The sequence below is a fragment of the Marmota marmota genome, unplaced genomic scaffold, assembly GCF_001458135.2.
Source record: "Marmota marmota marmota unplaced genomic scaffold, marMar, whole genome shotgun sequence".
NCBI classification, from domain to species: domain Eukaryota; kingdom Metazoa; phylum Chordata; class Mammalia; order Rodentia; family Sciuridae; genus Marmota; species Marmota marmota.
The window spans coordinates 756,123-778,150 of record NW_026000102.1 but is presented as its reverse complement, the minus strand read 5'-3'; the positions used below and the strand labels follow the sequence as shown (position 1 = coordinate 778,150).

General features: G+C 52.1%; 1 protein-coding gene across 8 annotated transcripts; it reads right to left on the bottom strand.

The window, feature by feature from the left end:
- Positions 1 to 65: 65 nt before the first annotated feature.
- Positions 66 to 14,164, bottom strand: Mthfr (methylenetetrahydrofolate reductase). Of its 8 annotated transcripts, none has more exons than XM_048783592.1 (12): positions 13,776 to 14,164; positions 10,751 to 10,990; positions 9,479 to 9,717; positions 8,619 to 8,729; positions 5,666 to 5,859; positions 4,770 to 5,020; positions 3,880 to 4,014; positions 3,553 to 3,733; positions 3,204 to 3,386; positions 2,257 to 2,358; positions 1,292 to 1,411; positions 66 to 1,005 (listed from the first exon to the last, which is right to left on the bottom strand). In XM_048783592.1, exons 2-12 carry the CDS (start codon positions 10,975 to 10,977, stop codon positions 787 to 789), a joined length of 1,962 nt encoding a protein of 653 aa, XP_048639549.1. In that variant the 5' UTR covers positions 10,978 to 10,990; positions 13,776 to 14,164; the 3' UTR covers positions 66 to 786. The 8 variants fall into 8 exon arrangements, with proteins under 8 accessions (XP_048639549.1, XP_048639550.1, XP_048639551.1 ...); XM_048783593.1 differs by having other exon boundaries at positions 13,818 to 14,164; XM_048783594.1 differs by lacking the exon at positions 13,776 to 14,164 and adding an exon at positions 12,295 to 12,401.
- Positions 14,165 to 22,028: the final 7,864 nt, after the last annotated feature.

Below are 22,028 nucleotides of genomic sequence, written 5' to 3'. Positions count from 1 at the left end.
GTGAGCAGAGGGCGGGCAGCTGGCAGGAGAAGCACTTGCCTAAAAATAAGCCAGGGAGACCGTGGCCTGCTCAGGCGTCTCATCTTTGCCTCTGACAGTTAGTGGGACAGGAGAGAAGGCAACGGGCCCAGAAAGCACAAGGGTTAGGACAGACTTGAACCCTTCAAGGGCACTGTTTCTCAAGCCCTCAGAACACAGACAAGGGTTTCAAACAGTAGGAGGTCAAGAGCAGCAGTGCCTGGTCGTCAGGGATCAGCCAAGGCTGTCCAGGGCCTGGCGTGGCCTGCCATGTGCGAGGTCTTCCCCTATAACCACAGGTGGGGCTACTGCTAGCATCTAGAGGTGCAAGGGTGCAGCCCCTTCACTTAGCCAAGTGTCCTCAATGCCACAGTACCTGTCACCCGTGGTCTCTCTGCCCATCTTACACAGGCCCAAGTACAAGTTCACTGGAGTCCCAGCTGGATCCACAGGCTCCCCTGGTGTGAGGGCTCAGATGCAACCACCAGTCTCCCGCTTCCTCAGGGAGGTGGTGTGCACCACCGTGCTCCCCTGCAGGATGGCAGTGCTCTCACCAGAGACTGACCCTGACCCTGGCTAGACCAGGGAGCACCAGGCTCCCCTGTGCCACTGCCTCAGATCCGGCCAGAGCCTGGAAGCCTCACATCAGCCTAGTCGCCATCATCAGGGGGGTGAAGAGGCCCAGGCTTTGGATAAAGGAGAACCAGGATGCGGGGGGATGGCTGGATACCAGTGGCCAAGCCAATCCATGGCTGTCAGGACGCAAGGTCATAGAGCTTCTGACTCCCTCTCACTCTGCGCAGGCCTGTTGAGCAGCTCGAATGTGTCTTCTACCACCTGCCACAGGCAGTTGTCCAGCGGGAACTCATTGTCCACCAGGTTGACCAGGAAGTAGTTGTCGTGGATGTACTGGATGATCATGCGGGACGGGGACTCCTCGTCATATAGCTTGCCCCACCTCTCGATCCACAGGGCGAAGGCCTCATCCTACACATGCACATGTGGGTGCGCGCGCGCACACACACACACATACACGCACACACAGGCAAGGTCAACAGGGCTGCCCTTGGGTCAGGGACCCCTGCGCAGCACTCCAAGGGCATCCTTCCCGCCTGGCTCAGAAGGAAACATGTGTGAGCATGTGGCCTTGAAGGCCAAGTCGGCTGGCCCTGGGGGTGTGGCCTTCAGCCCCACACTTGGGATAGGGAATACCACCTGCCCAGGGTCCTCAAGGAGGGCAAGGCAGGCCCGCCCCCGTCCCCTACTCCTTTACCTTCCAGAACATGAAGCTGACAGGATCCACCACCGTAGGCTGGATGATCTCCCGCCCAGGGAAGATGCCCCATGTGACGGCGTTGGGCCGAAGTTCAGGGGCGTTGGTGACATTCTCACCCTGAAGGGGCACTGAGTCAGGGAGGCAGGTCTGGGCATCTGCAGCCCTTTACTGCCCGAGGCTTTCGAGCTCCTGGGACTGCTCTGGGCTTAGCACCCCACCGCGCCTCCACCTGCCCCTCCTGCCCGCAGCTGAGTGGCACTGCTGTCCCTGCCAACCCGAAACCCAGAGTTGTCCTGGGCAGTTTCCTCTCCTCGCTGCTCCAGGCAGCCTCTGTGCCCAGCTGCCTGACCGCTCGCGCTGTGTGCCACTTCTGAATGCCACGCGGTCTGTTTCCCACCTGGGACCACCACAGAGGCCTTGGTGAGCACCCCTGGCTCTGGCCTCCTGCCCGTTAGCCACACAGCTGTCCACCGTGACCTGCCTGAAGTGGTACGGGGGGCTCAGCCAAGCCACTCCACCACTGGAGGAAGACCCCCACCTGCCTTTAGGGAACCCCAGATTCCAGGCAGGACCATCAGTACCCCTGGGATTACTTGACTCTGCTGCACCTCCCTTGCCCTGTGCCCAGCATCTCCCAAGATGGTGCAGCTTGACCTCTGACATCCTCTGCGCTTTCCCTGGACACTTACTCCCTGTTGGCCAAGTCCTCTGTCTTGAAGGACCTGGGCCACAGACCTCTCCCGGACTCCTTCCCTGGCCTCCTAGCTCTGACGTCCTCCTCTGTCCTCAGCCTCCTACAGAGCTTCACTCTCTCCCTTGCACTGAGTTGTCATCACCATGTGTCTGTCTCCCTCCCAGGATGGGCGCCCTGCACCAAGGTCTGCCTGTGTCTTGCCCTGCGCAGGGTGCCTGGCCACGCTAGTGATGTGCACTGCTCCAGGCGGGCAGGTGGGCAGGCCTACCTTCACGTCCACGATATGGTAGTGGACCCGGAGCTCGTACTTCTTCAGCACCTGCAGAAGGGCCTCCACGGTCTCGCGGGAAGTGAAGAACTCCAGGTAGGCCTGTGGGAGGTGGGCGCCCATCATGCAAACCCCCTCTCGCCAGGCACCCTTGGCCGGTGCTGCTAGGCATGCTCCGTGTCTGCAGCCTGCCCTGCCCATCTGGAGAGGGGCCCCACAACATGTGCACAAGACACTGAGGGCATCAGGGCTGGAGGTGGCCCCGTAACTGAGTGTGAAATGCGGAGCTGGTGAAGCTGGAGGTGGAGGGGACTAGCACACGAGGCTTCAGTTGGGGAAGATCCAGGGTCATCTGCCACCTGTCCAGCCACTGGGGAGAAGCATATCTGGAGATGAACAGAAGTTTACCCACTACCAAGCTAAGGGGTGGCAGAGGCCTGATCCATCTCGCCCTTCCCAGTCACTGAGCTAAAAAGTTCGTAACACTGTCAGGTGGGCACTTCACCCCAAGGAGCTAGTTAGTGTTGGGGAAGTTGGCTGGGCTGCCTACACTGACAGCGAACAGCAGAGCTCGTGCCCAGGGCCAGGGCCAGGGCCAGGGCCCACGGGCTGCAGCTCAGAATGCAATTTAACTCTAGCAGCTGCCCACCCGGCCTCGGGGCAGCAGCTCCCTGTGAGTGGCCATTCCCATGTTCCTTCCTTTCCATGCTTATCGAGTTCTGACCCAAAACATGAAATACATCCCATTACAGAAGACAGAAGTGAAGGCTGAGAGGCCAGGGGTCCGGCTGCCCAGGGCTGGCTGATTGGAAGTGTCAGCACCTGGCCACTCTGTCCACTGTCTTTCAAAACGAAAGGCCCAGGAGAGAAAGACCAGAGCTGTGCCCAACCTCCAGGGAACCTGGGGGTGTTGGCAGAGTGGGGCAGCCTGGGCATCTCCACCGTACCTTTTGGAAGACATAGCCTCCGCTGGGGCCCCAGCCCACGACGGGGTCAGAGGACGGCCTCCCGTTGATGTTGGGCTGGGAGTTGATGGTGAGGACGCCCCGCTGGTTCACGCGCAGCAGCTCCTCCCTCATCAGGCTGGTCTCAGCGGCCAGGGGCTCGTCGTTCCAGGGCAGGCAGGTCACCTGGCAGGGAGGGTGAGCTGGGCTGGCAGCCCCTCCCCAACTCGCCCTCCTCCCCCTGCTGAGGCTCCGTGCCCACCATGTGGACAGGGGCTGGCGTAGGTCGGAGCAGTCCAAGTCCATGATCTGGCCTACGGCTGGGGACAGGGCCCCCCCCACCTCTGCTCACCTTGTGGCCGTGCCGGTTTGGCTCCCCGGAGAGGTAATGTGCGAAGACCTCGAAGACGCTCTCCTCGCTGCACAGCTCCTCCCCCCACATCTTCAGCAGCTCCTCCCGGGGGGACTTGCTTTTCAGGTAGAAGAGGTAGTAGTCCCTCAGCTCCCCGAAGGCTGGCGAGGAGGAGTTGCCCCTGGCAGGGAGGTGCCCCAAGGTCAGGGCACCCCCCTGCCCCTGGCAGGGAAGGTGCCACCACGTGCCCAGGAGGACACTCCTGTGAGTCCTGCCCGGCTCCTCCCGGGCACAGGATCTCCCGCAGGAGCGTCTGCAGGGGCTCACCAGCGGCCATTGGGAAACTCATCCCAGTCCTGGGTGCGGTAGATGTAGCTCTTTGGTCTGGAAGCCCAAAAGATGGGACGCACATCTTCTTCCCGGCGCTTGGGGTGGGCGCTGATAGCCCAGGGCAGGGGACGCCTGGTGAGGATAGAGACAGACAGGACAAGGAACAGGCGTAAGGAGCAGGAAGAGGTTGCGCAGCACTGAACCTGGCTTCTCAGACCTGGCTCTAGACCTCTAGCCAGGGCAGCTGCAGGCGTCCCAGCACTCAGAGGCTGAGGCAGAGGCTCATCTGAGCCCAGGAGTTCTGAGGCCAGTGTGGGCAACAGCAATAGTGAGACCTGGTCTCAAATCAAAAAAACCATTTGTACCAGGCATGGAGTGTCAAATAACCCCTTTGAGGAGTGTAGTTGAATTTATGCAACCAATGTGTCAGAGTTACCAAACTGGTGTGGTGTTATCACCCTGTACTCAAAAATTCTTGAAGACTTGAAGAGCCTATGGTTATGTGGCTCTTTTCAATCTATCCATATTTACTGTATTAGAAACTAAAAGTGAGGCCAGGCATGGTGGTACACACCTGTAATCCCAGCTACTCGGGAGGCTGACTCAGGAGGATCACAAGTTCCAGGCCAGCCTGGGCAACTTAGTGAGACCCTGTCTCAAAACAAAAATAAAAAGGGCTGGGGGTCTAACTCAGCAGTAGAGCACCCCTGGTTCAGTCCCCAGTACCACAAAAATATAAGAAAATGAACCTTGAGCTACACAGGGTGCTCTCTGAGGAGTGTGAGCCAGGGCAGCCGTGGTGCAGGAAGGCTTCTGCGCCACCATGGGCCGCTCTGCCCTGATACCACTCTGACTCTCCCTGGGTCTCCCCAAGCCTCCACCCTCACCTGGGGTCCTCAGTCCACAGGCCCAGGCGCTTCAGCACCTCTGTGGTGGCCACCTCGCGGTTGAGAGTGTAGAAGTGGAGGCCAGGCACCAGGCCACTGGCCAGAAGCTCCCGGCACAGGCTCACGGCCAGCTCGATACCGTAGTTGCGGATGGCAGCATCGTTGTCTTTGATGGGCTCGATCACATCCTTGATCTCCTGCGGCACCTCCAGCTTGGACAGCTTCATGAGCTGGCGGAGGGAGGAGTAGCCCTGTCCAAGACACACGGGGCTGTGGGGTCAGTTCCCAGCCCACCCCTCCGATACCCCTCTCCCCTTTCCCAGCCCCCACCAGGCCTCCTACAACTGCAGCGTCATGCTGAGGGACGGCAGGGTGTGCCTGCCCCGCTTCCTCCACTCTCTGCAGAGTTCAGCAGCTGCCCACAGCATTCCTGCCACCAGCCTGGCCAGCCCTTGAGCTCAAGACGTGATAACACAGTGGCCATCGAACCCAGCCACTCCCAAGAAATAAAGGGCAGATTCTCAGGCCCACACCAGGTTTGTGACATCAGAACTCCTGAGCGGGCCTAGGACCTGGCTGTGGGAAAAGCTTATCTGATGGATCCGAAGACAGCCGACTCTGGGGAACACGGACTTTAGCAAAATTTATGACTTATAATCCCTTTTGTCAGTAGGTCACAACACAGCAGGACCCTTGACAGGCACTGTTGCAGGGGGCGTGGGGTCAGAGGCAACCAAAACCAGGCAGCCAGACACCCCTGGGCAAGGCAGGCAGGCTGTCTGATGGGAAGCCCAGGAGCAGCACGGAGAAACTAGAGCATGAAGCCAGCGCCCTCCCCAGAGCCCTGGCCTGTGCTGGGACGGTGGGTGCCGGGGGACAGCTCCCTGGACCCTCACCTGAATGGGGAAGATCCCGGGGAGGATGGGGCAGGTGATGCCCGTTGCAGCGCAGGCCTTGACAAAGTGGAAGAAGGTGTCGGCCTCGAAGAAGAGCTGGGTGATGATGAAGTCGGCGCCTGCCGAGAATTTCTCTTTCAAGTGCTTCAGGTCGTCCTCAAAGCTCTCTGCGTCTGGGTGGCCTTTGGGGTAACCTGCCAAAAGGGACAAGTGTAGGAAGGGACTGGCCTGTACCTGCTCAAGGTGCATGGTGGAGACACCACAGCCCCTGGGAGCAGAGTCCCTGGCCTCGTTCTGCACTGGCACCTTCCAACAGCACAGTGTGGACAGGTGATGTGGGCATCTGGGTCACGAATGATGTGCCCCTGGAGTCAACCCTGGAGTCAACCCTGGAGATGACTCTCATAGGAGGCAGCCTGCAGTCACTGTGTCCAAGGCGTGGGGTGGATTGCTCCGGATGCCTCAACCAGCCAAGCAAATCAGCCTGCACTGTGGCCACGGAGCACAGGTGTCACATTCAGCACTGGCTGAGCAGCTTCTGGGGTTCTGGGCTTGACTTTTGTAAAAAATATTGTTTTTGCCAGGCAGGGTGGCAAACGCCTAAAATCCCAGCAGCTTGGGAGGCTGAGGCAGGAGGATCGAAAGTTCAATGCCAGCCTCAGCAAAAAGAGAGGCGCTAAGCAACTCAGTGAGACCCTGTCTCTAAATAATGTTCTGCCATGACCTTGAGCCAGAGCAACCTCTAAAACCATGAGCCCAAGTAAACTGTTCCTTCTCCAAACTGTTATTGTCAGGTATTTTGGTCACAGCAACGAAAACCTAATGAAGAATTTTAAAAAAGTAGACCAGTTTCACTTTAGGAAGTGAAGAGAGAACACAGTAGTGACTTTCACATGTCTAAAGTCCATTGTGGGGAAAAGGATTCACCTGAGTGGAGCTCTGTATCATCCTGATTGCTTCTGATGGCAGAACCAGTACCCATGTCAGCCCTGCAACTAGCTCCTGGGTCTGAACATATTGGGACAGCAGGAAGGCCACATGCTGAGTGTGCAAAAGGTGGGGTTCTGAATTGCCTGTGAGGTGGGACCAGATGCCCTCTGGGATCCCTACTAGTTCTGTGAACTGACCCCTTCCCCACATGACTGCACTGGCTAGCAGCCTACAACCAGAAGGCAGGACTCTGAGCCAAGCCGGGAGCAGATCAGGGACCTGGGCTGTTGGGAAGCCACACTGCTCTGCTGTGATAAGCAGTCCTGTTTCTGAAGCAACCCAGAGTCATCAAAAATGGACATAAAACCTGGGCACGGTGGCGCACATCTGTAATCCCAGCTACTTGGAAGGCTGAGGCAGGAGGATCACAAGTTTGAAGCCAGCCCCTACAACTTAGTAAGGCCCTGCCTCAAAATAAAAAATAGGAAGCGCGGGGAAGTGGCTCAGGGGCAGAGCATGCCTGTTCAACCCTCAGAACTGAAAAACACAAAACCAAAGGAAAAAGCCAAAGAAAAGTTGTTGTCTTAAGGAGTAAAGGGGCAAGAGGATACTTTCAATAGCAAAGCTACTTTTCCAGTAGGAAATTTAAAAACCACATGGCTATAAAGCAGTGTATCACCAACCAAACCCAGCACTTGGGGACACTGGGATTTTGCTCACTTTACCACATTCTCTCTCTACTGTGAGCAGCTTGGGGCTGTTTGACCCAGTGATCTTCCTGTCACCCGCTTGATGATCAGCAAAGCACAAAGCCACTCGGCGGCTGTACACTTGCGGCTTTGTAGTTCCACCATGATCAGCCAGCACCCACGACAGAGCGACAGTGCGCAAGCGCGGGCCCAGTCACTGTCAGCATTAGAGCTGGGGAGCGGTGACCAGGAACAGCTGGAGATGCCTCTTCTCTTCTTAACTCCTTATCAGGGCTTCCCAGTCATGCCTGCCTAGGGACCCCCTAGGGACTCATGTGGGCGACCAGAGAAAAGCCCAAGTCACCTGCAACAAATAATTTTCTTAAAGCCACATAGCCTATTTTTTAAAAATTCAGATTATTTGAGATGTTACTCCATAGCACAGCCATGCTTAGGTTAATAATATAAGTATGGTTTGATTTAGCCAGGTGTGGTGGCTCACGCCTGTAAACCTAGCAATTTGGAAGGTTGAGACAGGAGGATTAAAAGTCCAAGGCCACCCTCAGAAACTTGGGAAGATCCTGTCTCCAAAAATAAAAAGGGCTGGGGATAGAGCTCAGTGGTAGAGCACCCCGTGTTCAATCCTCAATATACCCCTCCCCCCCCAAAAAAAAAGCATTATTTTCCAAAAAAAATTTGAGACATCCCAAATCAATCCAGGGACCTCTTGTGTCCCTGGCCAAAATGGCCTCACCATACCTGATCCCTGTTTGAGAAGCTGAAGGCCCAATTCCAGCAAGTAGGGGTGGAGGGGAGGCCATGGTATTTGTCCTCCGTTGAACCAATCCCACTCCCTCTCCTGGGATTTTGGAATCGACCCTGAGACCTGCGAATCAGTCTGGGACACTGGTTGGAAGTGACACCTCATACATTCAGAATCAGGTCATATGATAACCCCCAGATCTACGGGAGGAAGCAGAGATGGGAGCCCTGCAGCTTCCCCCGAAGAGCTGGTTCCTGACCAGGTTCCAGTGCCTTGTGAATTCTGGCGCCACTTCCTCAACTTGGGTTCTAGGAGTCCTTGTCCCCCTGGAGTCTTCATAATAAATCTCTTTCACTGTAGAGTAGAGGGCTGGGGAGCAGGCTGGGAGCATGCAAAGTAGAGGGACAAAAGCTCAGGGGTAGTGGCAGGCCTGGGAGGGCAGCAGGTAACAGGATAAGCTAAATACGCCATGGAATTCACCTCTGCACGTCCTTCAACCAGTGCCGTCCTGAACCCGGGCTCTCTAGCCTCCCTCTCTTTCCCCACCCACCTGGATGCTCCAGCCACTCACCTGCCACACAGATGTCAAAGTAGTCCCCAAACTCACTTCGGATGTGCTTCACGAGGTCTGCAGCATAGCTGAAGCCCCCCTCCTCAGTTTCCCACTGGTCACCTATGGGGTCTGCAGGGTTGGCAGAGGTCATGGTCAGCAGCTCTTGCCTGACTTCCAAAGAGCCTTTTGCTCCCTCTAACTACCCTGACACCCAGGGCTGTGAGCTCCCAAAGGCAGAGGCTGCGCAGTGCCTAGCTCTGGGTCTTCTCTTCCTAGCCTAGCTCCTGGCGCGTGGTGGAGGAGGAAAGCAGCCAGCTGTCAATGTCTGCCAAGTGCCGACTTCTTGTGAGTTTTGCATGCCGCTCTCCACTGAGCACAGAGGACAGTGGTCCCTTGCCTGGCCCCGCTGCCCAGTGTGCATGAGCATCCTCTCCTGTGCCTCCTGCTCTCTTGAAGCTCTGTTTCCTGTCTATCTCAAGCATGAGGCCACAAGATTCCTCCCAACCATCAGGGTCCCTCCTCCTGTTCTTGGGTGACCTGATGACAGTAGGTGCTCCTGGCCAAATGCCAGGACTGTGTTCTGTGACTGGACCAGGTGCAGCCAGCGATTGACAGAATTGTGCAGCAGGACAGAGGGTTATCAGGCACCAGCGGCTCTCCCGCCTGGATTCCTATAACCAGCTGGGAGATGCAAGAGGCAGCCATGTTTGTGCAGTGCCCATGTGAACTCACTGCCCACAATGCCCAGAGGCTGTGGGCAAGGAGGAGCCCTGAGATGCTCAGGATGGGCCCCAGGGAAAATAAAGGATTGCTCCAGGGACAGGTGAGGCCTTTGGGAAAGCAAGAACCCAGAGGGGAGGGGAATGCTGGCTCCACACCTCCCCTTAGCGCCAAGATGTTCTTCAGGCCCAGCTGCTTGGCTTTGTGCAGATGGCCCGTGATCTCCTCCCGGCGCTGCCGGCAGCAGGTCATGTGCAGAATGGTTTCCAGGCCACAGTAGTTCACAGCGGTACTGGCAATCATCATGGAGGAGGTCTCCTTGTCTGATCCAGGGTCCCCTGCTGGGTGCCAGGTCACATCAATGAAGAGGGGACCACCTGCTGCCATCTGGTCAAACCTGTAGGGGATTTCTTTCTAAAAAGGTGTTCCTGGGGGAGCACACCCTTTACCACCTCCCCATGGGGCCTGGGAGCTGAGGAGGCACAGCATGCAAGTTGGGAGTCAGAGCAGCCTGCATTCACCTCCCCCATAGTCACTTAAAGCCATATGATCCTGGGCAAATGACATGATCTCTTTCAGCCTCAGTTTCCTCACTTATTAGATGTTGCAGGTGACATTACCTACTCATAACAGCCCCCTGAGAAACATGGCAAACAGCTCCATAGCTCTCAGTGGGAGCCTGGAGTGCACAGCAAGCCCTCAGCAAGCGTCAGCGCTGTGTGCCACGCAGCCACCCTAGCCATCTTGGGGACTCTAGGCGTTTGGATGGTCAGGAGTAAGGAGGCTCTCAGTGGCAGGCAAAGCCTCATTCTAGGAACAGGAAAAAGAGGGTCAGCAGGCACAAGATGCTTTTGTGCTGCCTCTCTGGCCACAGGACAGCAGCCAGCAGTCCTGGAGAGCAAGGCCGAGTGCCCAAAGCAGACTAGAAGCCTGCACGGGCACCCGTGTCACAACCTATGACAGTGTAATTAAACATCTTTCTATCTCTAAACCTCATAACCTTGGAGCGACACATGTGAAGTGCAAACAGTAAAAGCCACACATTTACAAAAGGAACTGAATTCATAAAGTGCTAGCATAATTAAGTTGGCATTGCTAGCTTGAGAAACATAATCCCAATTTCCAATTTGCTGAAAACATTCTCTAAATTGCTGCTTTGTGACTTCCTAAAGCACTCATGATCCAGCCCCCAAATCTGCCAAAACATGTAGTCTGAGAGAATCAACTTTTTTAACCCATTGGGGAGTGTGTCTAAAATTATCTGAGGCTGGGGAGGGACATTCAGACAGCTGAGAAGTCACAGATCAAAACAGCCTCTCTGGCCGCTGCTCTCTTCTGCCCCCTCTGGCTGCCTTTTCCTGCCGGGTTAAAGTGCAGCCCAGACAGCCGGGCTGACAGCTCCCGCTCAGCCCAGCCTCCCAGCAGCTCACCTGGCGATGAGGTTGGCAGCTCCCTCGGCTGTTCGAGGAGGGAAGAATTCCAGGGAGAACCACTTGTCACCAGATTCCATCCTCCGCCTCATCTTCTCCCGGAGTCTCTCATGCCGCTCGGGATCCAGGCCGGGGGTGGAGCACCTCGAACCATCTCTGGAGCTCTCGCTGCCACTGCTGCTGCCCTCTGAGGGGGGGGTGGGGCCACCAAGTCCTCGGGTCTCCATGGCCCGTCTCCTGCTGCACAGGGTGGGGCAGGGGGTCTCAGAAGGCGGGCAGCCAAGCGCCAGGCACATCCAGGCACCTGAGTGCAGGTTCAAGCAAGGGAGGAGGGAAGGCGGGTAAGGCTGCCCCTGCCACTGCTCCTGCCCCTGCCCCTGCCCTGCGGCTCCAGGCTCCACAGTCACTGTTTGCGCTGCCCCACTCAGAGCTCTGCTCTCTGCTCCTGCCTGGCTCCCGGCATGACAACCCCCACCCCACACTGAAACCCTTGGTGACAGCTACCTGATGGAGGGTGGCACAGACCACCTCATGCTGCCAGCCTCTGATGCCCACATTTCTAGCGAGCGGCAGCGGAGCCGAGCTGGGAGGACTCTGGCTTTTCAATGTTTCACTTCTGTCAGCTTAGACCCAGAGTGAGGAGGGACAGGAACAGAGGAACCTTCCCTTAGCGGGTATGCCCAACTGGGCGGAGCTGTGACAAAGGAAGAGCCCTGCGCTAAGCTGGGCCTTCAAGGGGCGGGGGCAAGGTTTCCAGGCTCCAGGGAGAGCTGAGGCGCCAGTGAGAAGGCGGATGGAGGAGGGGGACCTCGGAAGGAGAGTGCACAGGCTGGAGAAGGCTGGGGGTGGCGGCGTTGAGGCCCCAGACCTTCAGGGTCACGGGATCCCCCTCCAAAGAAGGAACAGCTTGGCTGGCTGGGCTGGCCCTGCCTGGAACATCTCCTGTTACAGTTTCAGTTTGTGGGCAAGATGGAAGGAGCCGGGGCTGAGGCAGCTGGATTTCCCGAGTTCATGCTACTTCAAAACTGTGCTGTGGGTTAGAACCTGACATTGGCTTTATTCTAAAAGGAGCCTGACCCAGGTTCAATAAGGACACGAATTTATTTCCAACTCAGAACAAAGGCTGTATGCCTGCCTGCACACTACTGAAGTCCAAGCAATCGGTGACTGCAGAGCCACCACATTCAAAGCCACGGCCAGGGCAACCACAGGCAGGCCAACAGGGCACCGTGCCATATGGCAGGTGAATGGGGGAAATGAGACAAATATTTTAAAATGAAACAAAACATTACTCTTGCATAGCAATGGATAAACACCCAATGGTGACACTGGTATGTTGTGACATGGAGCGACACGAATGACCAGGTTTCAGGAATGCCCACCCCTAAGCCGGTGTACTCAACCATTTTGGATCCTGGACTGGAGAACCTGGTGAAATCACTGCTCTGCTCCTGAGACACATGAGCATGGGACACACACACACACAGGTCACTCTAGGGAATGTTGTCCCGTCCCCCCACCGACATGCTCATTCTGATTCCGACCTGAATCTCCAGATTCTCAGTGGGGAGTGAGGAAGGGGGGATGGCAGAGCAGCCGGCTGGCAGTCACGGGAGGGCCTTATCTACTGCTGCTGGAACCCAACCTGGAGAGGAGGGAGGAAGCTGGAGTATTTGCAAATGATCTGCTCTTTTTTTTTTTTAATTTTTATTAAATTTATTCTTTAGTTTTCGGCAGACACAACATCTTTGTTTGTATGTGGTGCTGAGGATCGATCCCGGGCCGCACACATGCCAGGCGAGCGCGCTACCGCTTGAGCCACATCCCCAGCCCTGATCTGCTCTTTACACTAACTGCATTCCTAGTATATGCCAGGCACATACCATGGGATGCTCTCCTTCAGCCAACTCCCACTGTAGCACCTAGGTAACAGGTTTGTCTCCGTCCTTCATCCTTGTTATGCTTGAGTACTAGGTGTCCCCCAAGAGCTCATGTGTGAGACAAGCAAGTAGGCTTAGAGGCGAAATGATTGGGTCATGAGAACCTTGACCCAATCAGTGCATTAAGCCCCTGAGAGGGATAACTGGAGGGTAAGGAAGGCAGGTAGGGGTGTGATGGGAAGAGGTGGGCCACTGGAGGCCTGCATTTGTGGTATGTATTTTATATACAGTGAGTGGAGTCTCTGCTTCCTGATCACGTCCTGGGTGGCTTTTCGTCACCATACCTTTCTGTTCTGTTCTGTTCTGTTCCACTACATTGTTCTGCCTCACCTGGAGCCCGGAGGAATGAAGCCAGCTGACTTTGGACTGAGACCTCTGAAACTGTGAGGCCAAAATTCCTCTAATTGTTCTTGTCAGGTCTTTCGGTCACAACAGTGAAAAAGCTGACTGAAGAAGCCAGAATTAGACAGGCAGTCAGTGTAGATAGGTAAATCGAGTCAGGTCAGATCTAGGAGGCCAATTTTGAGTGAGTCTGGGAAGTTGGAGACTGTCCCCTGAGGGATCTTATCAAGAACCTGCCCCTGCTCCAACCAGTTGCCAAGTAACCTGTCCCAGGAGTTTCCCCTCCCTACAGGGAGCTACAAGGCTGTTGTCTACTCCATCCTGCCCTTCCCCCTTCATCCCTCCTATTTCCCACCTTTTGGCCATCCCACCGAACAGTTCCTGGGCCTAGTCACGTAGTCAGGAAGAAGAAAGATAAGGGGGGGAAAGGCAGGAGAACAAAGGAATCCTAGGACATATAAAAAGGGCAGAACACTTCACTTCTTGGGATACCAGCTTTGGCCCCCTTCTCCCTCCCGGGAGAAGCCTATATTACCCCCTTTTTAATAAACCCTGCTTCTGTGCTTGCCTCGGCCTGCTTCGTCACCGATAACTGGCGGTATCACTGACACACCCCTAGCTCCCTGAGATCAGGACCAGATATCTTGCCTATGGCATCCCCAGGGACTGGCGCACAGTAGTCACAAGCCACACCAACGGACCAGGTCCTCCCTCCATTCTCAAAACACCCCTCTGCCACTTCCTGAGCATTCAGACTGTGCCCAGCAGCAGGATACGAAACCCACTACTCCAGAGGGTGGCGGTGGACGTCCCTGCGCAGCAGGACGCAGTGGGCCCCAGACTGCGGCGCTAGTCCCTCGCTTCTGCAGGTGTCCGCAGGACTGGAAGCCGCCTAGGTGCCGAGTGACCTGAGTGACGGGAATAGAGTCACCGGGTCACTGGCGGGGGTGCGGGGCCAGGCCGGTCCCAGGAACCTGGATGTCTCCTGGCTCCGGGTCCCTCCATCCCAGGGTCCCCCCTGAAAGCAAGTCTTCGCCTCAGAGCTAGGGTCGCTGCGCTGGGAGCCACCGGGGATCCCACGAGTCCCGCGGAGGGGGCGCGCGGAAGGGACGGGCGGCCTCCAGCGCTCCTTGCCTCCACGCAGGTCCCGGGGNGCGGGGCGCGAGCGTCGGTTGCCAAGGAGGAGGGACGCGAGGGCGGAACCGCTGGCGCCGGCGACCGGAAGCTCCGCCTCCAAGATGGCCGCGCCTAGAGGTCTTGCTGGAAGCCGTCCCTTTACCGTCATGTGACGCGGGCTCTCGCCCCACCCGTCTGCAGCCACTCCCAGTCTCCGTCCCCAAGCTCGAGAAGGCCACGTGACCCTCCCGGGGCCAGTCACGTGAGGCGTGGATCCTGGGTGGGAGGGGGGTTGGCAGAGTGGTCCGGAGTGGCAGCGAAGGAGGAAGATGGCGGGGTGCAGGGGGTCCCTGTGCTGCTGCTGCAGGTGGTGCTGCTGCTGCGGAGAGCGTGAGACCCGCACTCCCGAGGAGCTGGTAAGAAGCGGGAGGGGCCGGGCTGGGGAGGGGGCGGTTGCTAAGGGATGCCGAGAGGCGTTGCCGGGGGTGGGGCCGAGCCGAAATGGGCCCGCAGGTGGCAGCGGGTGGGGCCTAGGGACCGCAGCCTGGGCTCGGGAAGCATCTGCCCTGCTTAATGTGCAGAACTTTTCTCATAACCCCTCTTTGGAATCTGAAGGAGAATCCAGGCCAACTCCAATTATCTCATGTGTATTTTCTTTTATTGTCATCTGAAAGTATTTTTTAATGAAACAGGCCTGTTCAGAATGAGCCCCTTCCACAGGACTTTGTGCGCATCATACAGCCGGTTTAGTTTCTCCAGCCCTTTTTTATTCTCTCTCACCCTTTCTGGGTCACTGTACATCCAGATTCCCCCTGCAAAGCAACCAGGTGAAACTTGAGTTGTCGTGTCCCCAGAGTTGACAGGTTACTTCTTTAGTCTAACATTTTCCCAATTGTAGTATCCTGGCTACTTGGAGAGGTCCTTCTGATTTCAGGTTCAGTGCATTGTCAGATGGAGCCTGAATCCTCCGCCCCCACCTCTAAGCTGGCAGTGGACATCTTTGAGGTGTCCTAAAAATGCCAGTGGTTATTTGGAGAATGTATCAATAGAAATGAAGAACTCAGCTGGATGACTAGCTCTCTACCCACATGACTCCTCATCCTAAAAGGTTTTTTTGAGGTCTTGTTCCACTTTAATGGTGGCTCCAGCTGATTTAGAACTAGCAACTGATCAGATTTCAGTAAATATTTCTGCCTCCTTCTTCTCTCTCTCTCTCTCCCGCTCTCTCTCTTTTTTTTTTTTTTTTTTGTACCAGAGATTGAACTCAGGGGCACTCCCCCACTGAGCCACATCCCCAGCCCTTTTTTTGTATTTTATTTAGAGACAGGGTCTCGCTGAGTTGCTTAGCTCCTCGCTGTTACTGAGGCTGGCGTTGAACTCCCGATCCTCCTGTTTCAGCCTCCCAAACCTCTGGGATTACAGGTGCGCCATGGTGCCCAGCTTGCTTCCTTCCACTCTTAACCACTAAAAAGGTCTCCCTAATGTGGATCTGTTTTTCTAGACCATCCTTGGAGAGACACAGGAAGAGGAGGATGAGATCCTTCCAAGGAAAGACTATGAGGTGAGATTCTTAGATTCTGTGTTGGGTAACTAAAGTAGTGAGTGGGCTGCTTACTTCAGACCAAAGTGATGATTCGAACCTGAGATACTTTTTGACCTTCTGTCCTAGGGAGTGAGTGGGTAAGAAATGATGTCCTCTGGGAAAGAGGCTATTTAACAATCCCTTTTTTCACCTTAACCCCCAATATCTTGTGTCTGTGCTTTTATGGACCTATAGTACCTTTACCCAGAGTATGCATTTGCCTTTAAACTGCCTTTACAACCTACAGAGACCCATAGCCAAAGCTACTTGCAATGTACACTCATAACAGGCTTGTGTTCATACCCTGTTAAGGAATCCTTGCTTCTCTTCTGAGAGAACTTAGTTTTCAAATGATAGTTTCTTGCCCAAGCAGCTTCTCTCTGAAATGTTCTTGATTATAGTTTCCAGTTTCATGTATGGGATTCTTATGAGTATGTGTTTTTTGTAAGATCATGCTGCTAGAGTGAAATTGACTTTTTATCATTTAATCAGTTCATGATGAGTTTTCGTATGAATTTTGAAATGAAAAAAGCAAACTATGATTGTGTAGAAAATCCTTAAACAATTTACAAAAAGAAGATAAAATCCTAATTCTAATAATATGCTATCTTAGCCTGTTCTCCCCAGCCCAACTTGATAACAGTTTTTGTACTGGTGCTTTTCTATAATATCTTTTTAAATAGGGAAACAATTTTTTATTGCCGTGATTTATTTAATCCATCTTTGGTTTTCCCACCTTCTCTGTAATGAACTGCATGGTGGGGAACGTCTGTCTTTTCTTGCCCATCCTTAGCTGCTCCCTAGGGATCACTTCTGAGAAATGGAATTAATCATGTGTGTGTCAGCACTTTTTTAAATGTCATGTAGACTAAAGATCCCATATGTGAGGACAATAACATACTTGACTACTTTAAATACTGCACATTTGCTATAAAGTGTAAACATTAGGATTTGTAGTATGGCACAGAATTTTGTAAACATTTATTATAGAGAATTTTAAACATGCACAAAAATGGCCAGGACTGTGTATCGAAGACCCTGTCCTCGCACACAGCTTCAACAGCCGTCAGCTCAAGCTTAACCTTGTTTGATCTCTGTTTTCTCCACTTCTCCCTTCCCATATTATTTTGAAAGAAATTCTATACATCATATCACATCACCTGAAAATAATTTGTGCATCTCCAGAGGATAAGGACTTTTTTAAAAAAGCATAATGCAATTATTCCATCTAAAAGATGGTATCAAATATCCAGTATATGAATTTCCCAGTTTTCATATGATAGTTATATGTATTTTTCTGTTTGAAACAGGTTCCAAATAAGGTCCTCACGTTACATTTGTTTGAAATCTTTTAAATCCCTTTCTTTCTTCTTCTTTTTTTTTTTTTTCTTTTTTTGTGTGAGATGCTCTTTGACCTTCTGTCCTAGGGAGTGAGTGGGTAAGAAATGATGTCCTTCTGGGACACGTGCAGGAGATCAAGGCCAGGGCCTTGTGCATCCTAGGCAAGCCCTCTACCTCTGAGCTATATCCCCAGCCCTCTTAAGTCTCTTTTCATTTATGCTTTCTTCCTTTACATTTTTTCCCCCTTGTCATTTGTTTTACAATATCATTAGGACTCTGGAATTTTCTGCCCTCTAGATTTTGCCTGTTGTGCCACCATGGTACAGTTTAATACTCAACTCTGATGGGACAATTTTTAATGAATCCAAAAGCACTGTATCCACTGGTGTATTTCCTCATACTTCTTAAGTATTTAGTTCCTTGTATGTAGTTGAGATTTTTGAGAAATCACCAGAAGACGCTCCATGTTGTGCTGTCACCTTGCCCTCTTGCTGAGCCCCTCAAGCATCGAAGACGTCTTACTGCCTTCTCCCACATCTGGGAGCTGGGCCAGCCTCCTCCACCCACCCTGCCTTTTCTGAGGCTCTCTCTCTCTTTCCACTAGACTGCACTTGTGTTTGTGATGCGCTCGCCCTGAGTGGAGGTGCCAGCATGCGAATGTCATGGGTAGATGTTCTTTCGTGTGGATTATTAGTGTTTCCCAGTTAGCTGTCTCTGCATATGAGCTTCCTGAGAGCATTTGCTTTGTGTAAGAGCAAATTCACTTAGGCACTTAATCAGGAAAGTGCTCAGATTTTGCTTCAGGGTCAACTAGAAACCTTGTGTTCAAGGTCTTTCTAGAGTGTACTCTTTTCCCTTCTGCTTTGGGGGAGCTTGTAATGTGTACTTGACTCTTTTGTTTGTAAATTGGGTGTCTTACAAGATGTTAAGAATCCCATTTTGACATCCATTCTCATGGGTGGTTTGATAATAATTTCCTGTCATGAATGGTGCTATTTTCTGTTTTCATGCAGGTCATTGAGTCTGTCTTGCTCTTCTGAGTTAGAAAAAGGCTCTTTTCAGAGCAGGTTTGGATGTCAATGCCTCCTCCTCTCAGACATGGCCACGGCCCTAGCTCAGGCCTGCTGAAGGTGCTTTTGTGTAAGACGAAAGTAGCCCTTCCTGATTGGATTTGGGCTGCATCTCAGCCCCACTTGTTCCTGTGGTTGGGTATTGTTTTGCTCATAGCCATAAGCAGTAGCCCTACAGGACACCTACAAAAATTTTATTAATAAAAGTTGTTAGTTTCTCAAACCAATGAACAACACATATAGCAGAAATAAAAGGATGTTAATTGTAGCAAAGGAGAAGGAAGATCTGGTTTTACTGGATCATATATTCCACTGATACATACTTTCAGTGTCACACGCAACTAATTTATTTTTAAAAGAGAAAAGATACTGGTGTTCTGGGCTGCAGTTGCTTCTAAATGCTCTTTTCGGCAGCACCATTGGGCTATAATGCACTATGTACAATACATCCATTTAAAATGTGTAATTCAATTGGTTTTTCTCAGTATTTTCGGAGTTGGGCAGCTATCCCCACAGTCTATTTTAGAGTGTTTTCATCACTCCAGAAAGAAACCCTGTATCCATATATTGGTTGGGGCCCATTCTCCTTGCCTCCAACTCTCCAATCACTAATCCACTTTCTGTCGTAAAAGATTGGCCTGTTCTGGACAAAGAAAGCCCTTGTAAATGCTCATGGAGTTTTAGTGTAGGAGCGGAAGATCCTGCTCTTTTCCTGCTGGAGGTTTGATATCCTGAGTCTGAGAAATATACTGGTGGTAGACAATGAGTGGGAGACCAGGTGTATAGATTTATTAAGTGTCCGGGCATCGCAGGAGAGTGAGTGTCAGTTACCCTGTGAGTCCGGGAGAGGAGAGGGGGTGTAGATGTTTCAGAGAAAAAGTCAGTGGTTTTTAGGGGAGGTGTATGAGCCCAAAGATAAAGCAGTAGCCTGGGACAGAGTTTGTCTGGGCTCTATGCGGTGTCCACTCTGGTCTTCTTCCTGTTGTGTGAGACTTCAGCAGACTCCCCCACTGGTGAGATATCCAGAAGGAATTGACAGCGTTTGACTGTCACCCAGAGAATCTAGCCTTTAGGTAACTAAGGGAGAGTTCAGAGGAGGTGCTTTTCAGCACTGCTGCTCATTCCACTCCACAAGTGCTCTCCGGTCGGTCAAAGTCCAAAGTGGCCCCAACACATTGTTAGATAAACCTATTAAGCAAATAATTAATTGACCAATAAATTCTAAATTTGGGTATAAAGATGAGATATAAAAAATATAGTGCTCTTCCTTTTACTCAGACCCAACTCAACACATACATTTGTTTGTTTGTTTATTGTGCTGGGGATTGAAGCCAGCTGTTGAGGCATGCTAGGCAAGTGTTCCATCACTGGGCATCACCCCAGCGCTTTTCATTTTATTTGAGACAGGGCCTTGCTAAGTTGCCCAGGCTAGCCTTGAATTTGTGATCCTCGTGTCTCAGACTCCTGCCTGGCTGGGATATAAGTACTAGACTTCAGCACACATTTCTGACACCATATGCGTGTGGGTTGTTTCCCCATACACCAAGTGAGTAAAAATTGTCCAGCAGACACCTGCTCCAGGGTGTCCTCTAATTCTGTTCTGGCGCTGTCTCCCTGGATAGAGACGGCACCAGACACAGGCTGGAGGCGCCCAAAGACTGTACCTCCTCCAGATGCTGGTGTTAAGTAGAAAGTCTTGCCACTCCTTCCTTGAGTTTGATTAATTTGCCAGAACTGCTCACAAAAGTCAGAGAAACACTGTTTATTTACTGCTCACCAGCTTATTAATAAAGAATATAACAAAGGGTCCAGATGAACAGCAGATGGAAAAGATGTGCAGCGTAAGGCTGGGGGGAAGGGCGGTGGGGCTCCCGTGCTCTGGGTGAGCCGCAGCAGTCAGGAAGCTCCCCGGGCCCAGTGGAGGCTGCATCACGCAGGCGGACTGACCACATCAGTGGCTGCTGGTGACCAGCATAACCTCCAGTCCCTCAGCTTCCTGGAGACTGGTGGGGGGAGTCGCAGTTCCAACCTTCTAATCATAGGTCACCCTTTCCAGTGCTCAGCCTCGTCCTAAAGCCACCTAGGGCCGCAGCCACCCTTTCATCAGCATGCAAAAGACACTTTGCACTCGGAGATGCCAGGGGTTTTAGGTCCTGGATGCTAGTAACAGGACAAAGACCACATATTTACTTGACAGTGTCACGGAAGGATGTTCCCATTATAAGTTTTCTGTTTGTTCCTAAAATGCGATGTCACATGGTTGATTTGTAGAAAGAAGAAGAAAAAGTTGTGGGTTTTTTTAATATAAAAGCACACCATATGAGATGTGAGAATTTCAAATGATACCGAAATGTGAATATTTAAAATGTCATCTTACAGATGTTTTCCATTATTTATGCTGACATATAAATCCTAATTTTGTCTATCAAAATGGGATTATATTATACATTTTCTTCTACCTCTTGCTTTATTTTTATTTTTTATTGCTACTTGCTTTATTTGCTTAATAAGTTTTGGATATTTCCCATATCTGTCTTATGGAGTTACTATAAGTATTTAATTGCTATATAGTTTTCTACATTTAGATTTATGATAATTAATTAACCAATCACCTGTTGCTACTCCAGAGCTCTTATAAAAAAGGAATTTGGACTTACTCCAGATAGTCATATACATGGAATAAATCATCACACATCATACCTGCGTTTGGCTGACTCAAGAGTGTTGCCTGGGGGCTGTGGCTGGGGCTCAGCAGTAGTGCCCTTGCCTAGAACGTGTGAGGCACTGTTTCTCAGCATCACATATAAATAAATAAAATAAAAGTCTATCAGCAAGTAAAAAAATAAAAATATAGAATTAAGGGCTGGGGTTGTGGCTCAGTGGCAGAGCGCTTGCCTTGCACATGTGAGGCACTGGGTTTGATCATCAGCACCATATAAAAAAGAATAACAAAGGTACTGCATCCGTTTAAAAAAAAAAAAAAAAAGAGTATTGCCTGGTACTGTGGCCACTAGGCCAATGTCCAGCTTGTTCATTTGCTGATGTGGCTGCAGGAACAGGTGATGGGCAGGAGAGAGCACATGGCAGACTGTTTTTCTTTGTTGACAAACTGCTGCCACTTTTATAAGACATAAAAACAAAATAATTTCTTCTGAATTGTTTCTTGGAATGTCTGAGGCTCACCTGCAAATCGTGTCTGTAGAGCGTGGCTTCAGGAACACTGCCTTGGATGTAGAAGCTGTAGCTGGCCTGAATCTGTGCCTCTTCTGAACATAAACTGGAATTTCCTTCTAAAAATAGTCTCCCTGTCAATTTGTCTTGTGACCAACCTCATTTTCATAGAAACTACTTGTAAAATATGATTAAAATGGATTGACTTTTTGGAGTAACTTGATTCTGGTTAATTGAAGCTTTTGTTCACATCACATGGAGACAATGGGGCTGATGAGTGCTGAGGTCCTTATTTCATAGAAACTGAAAGGTTAGAAGTACGTGACTCCAGGGCTGGGATTGTGGCTCAGTGGCAGAGCGCTTGCCTCACATGTGAGGCACTGGGTTCGATCCTCAGCACCACATAAAAATAAGTAAGTAAAATAAAGGTACTGTGTCCACCAAAACTAAAAAAAAAAAAGTTAAAAAAAGAAGAAGAACGTGCCTCCGGATTCCTCCAGAGCGTGAAGCGTTAACCTGGAGCAGCGCTGCCCAATCCTCCTGCGCCTGCAGGGCTCCTGAAAGCACAGATTGAGCACAAGTCTGGGGTCTGAGGTCCTGCGTTGCCACAGGACAGCCCTCCTGCCCACCCCTGGGTCACATAGTGGGAACCTGAAGTTTTATCCCTCTTTAGGTCTTGGTAATTCTTCCTACTTGGATGTGACTTTCTTGTTCGC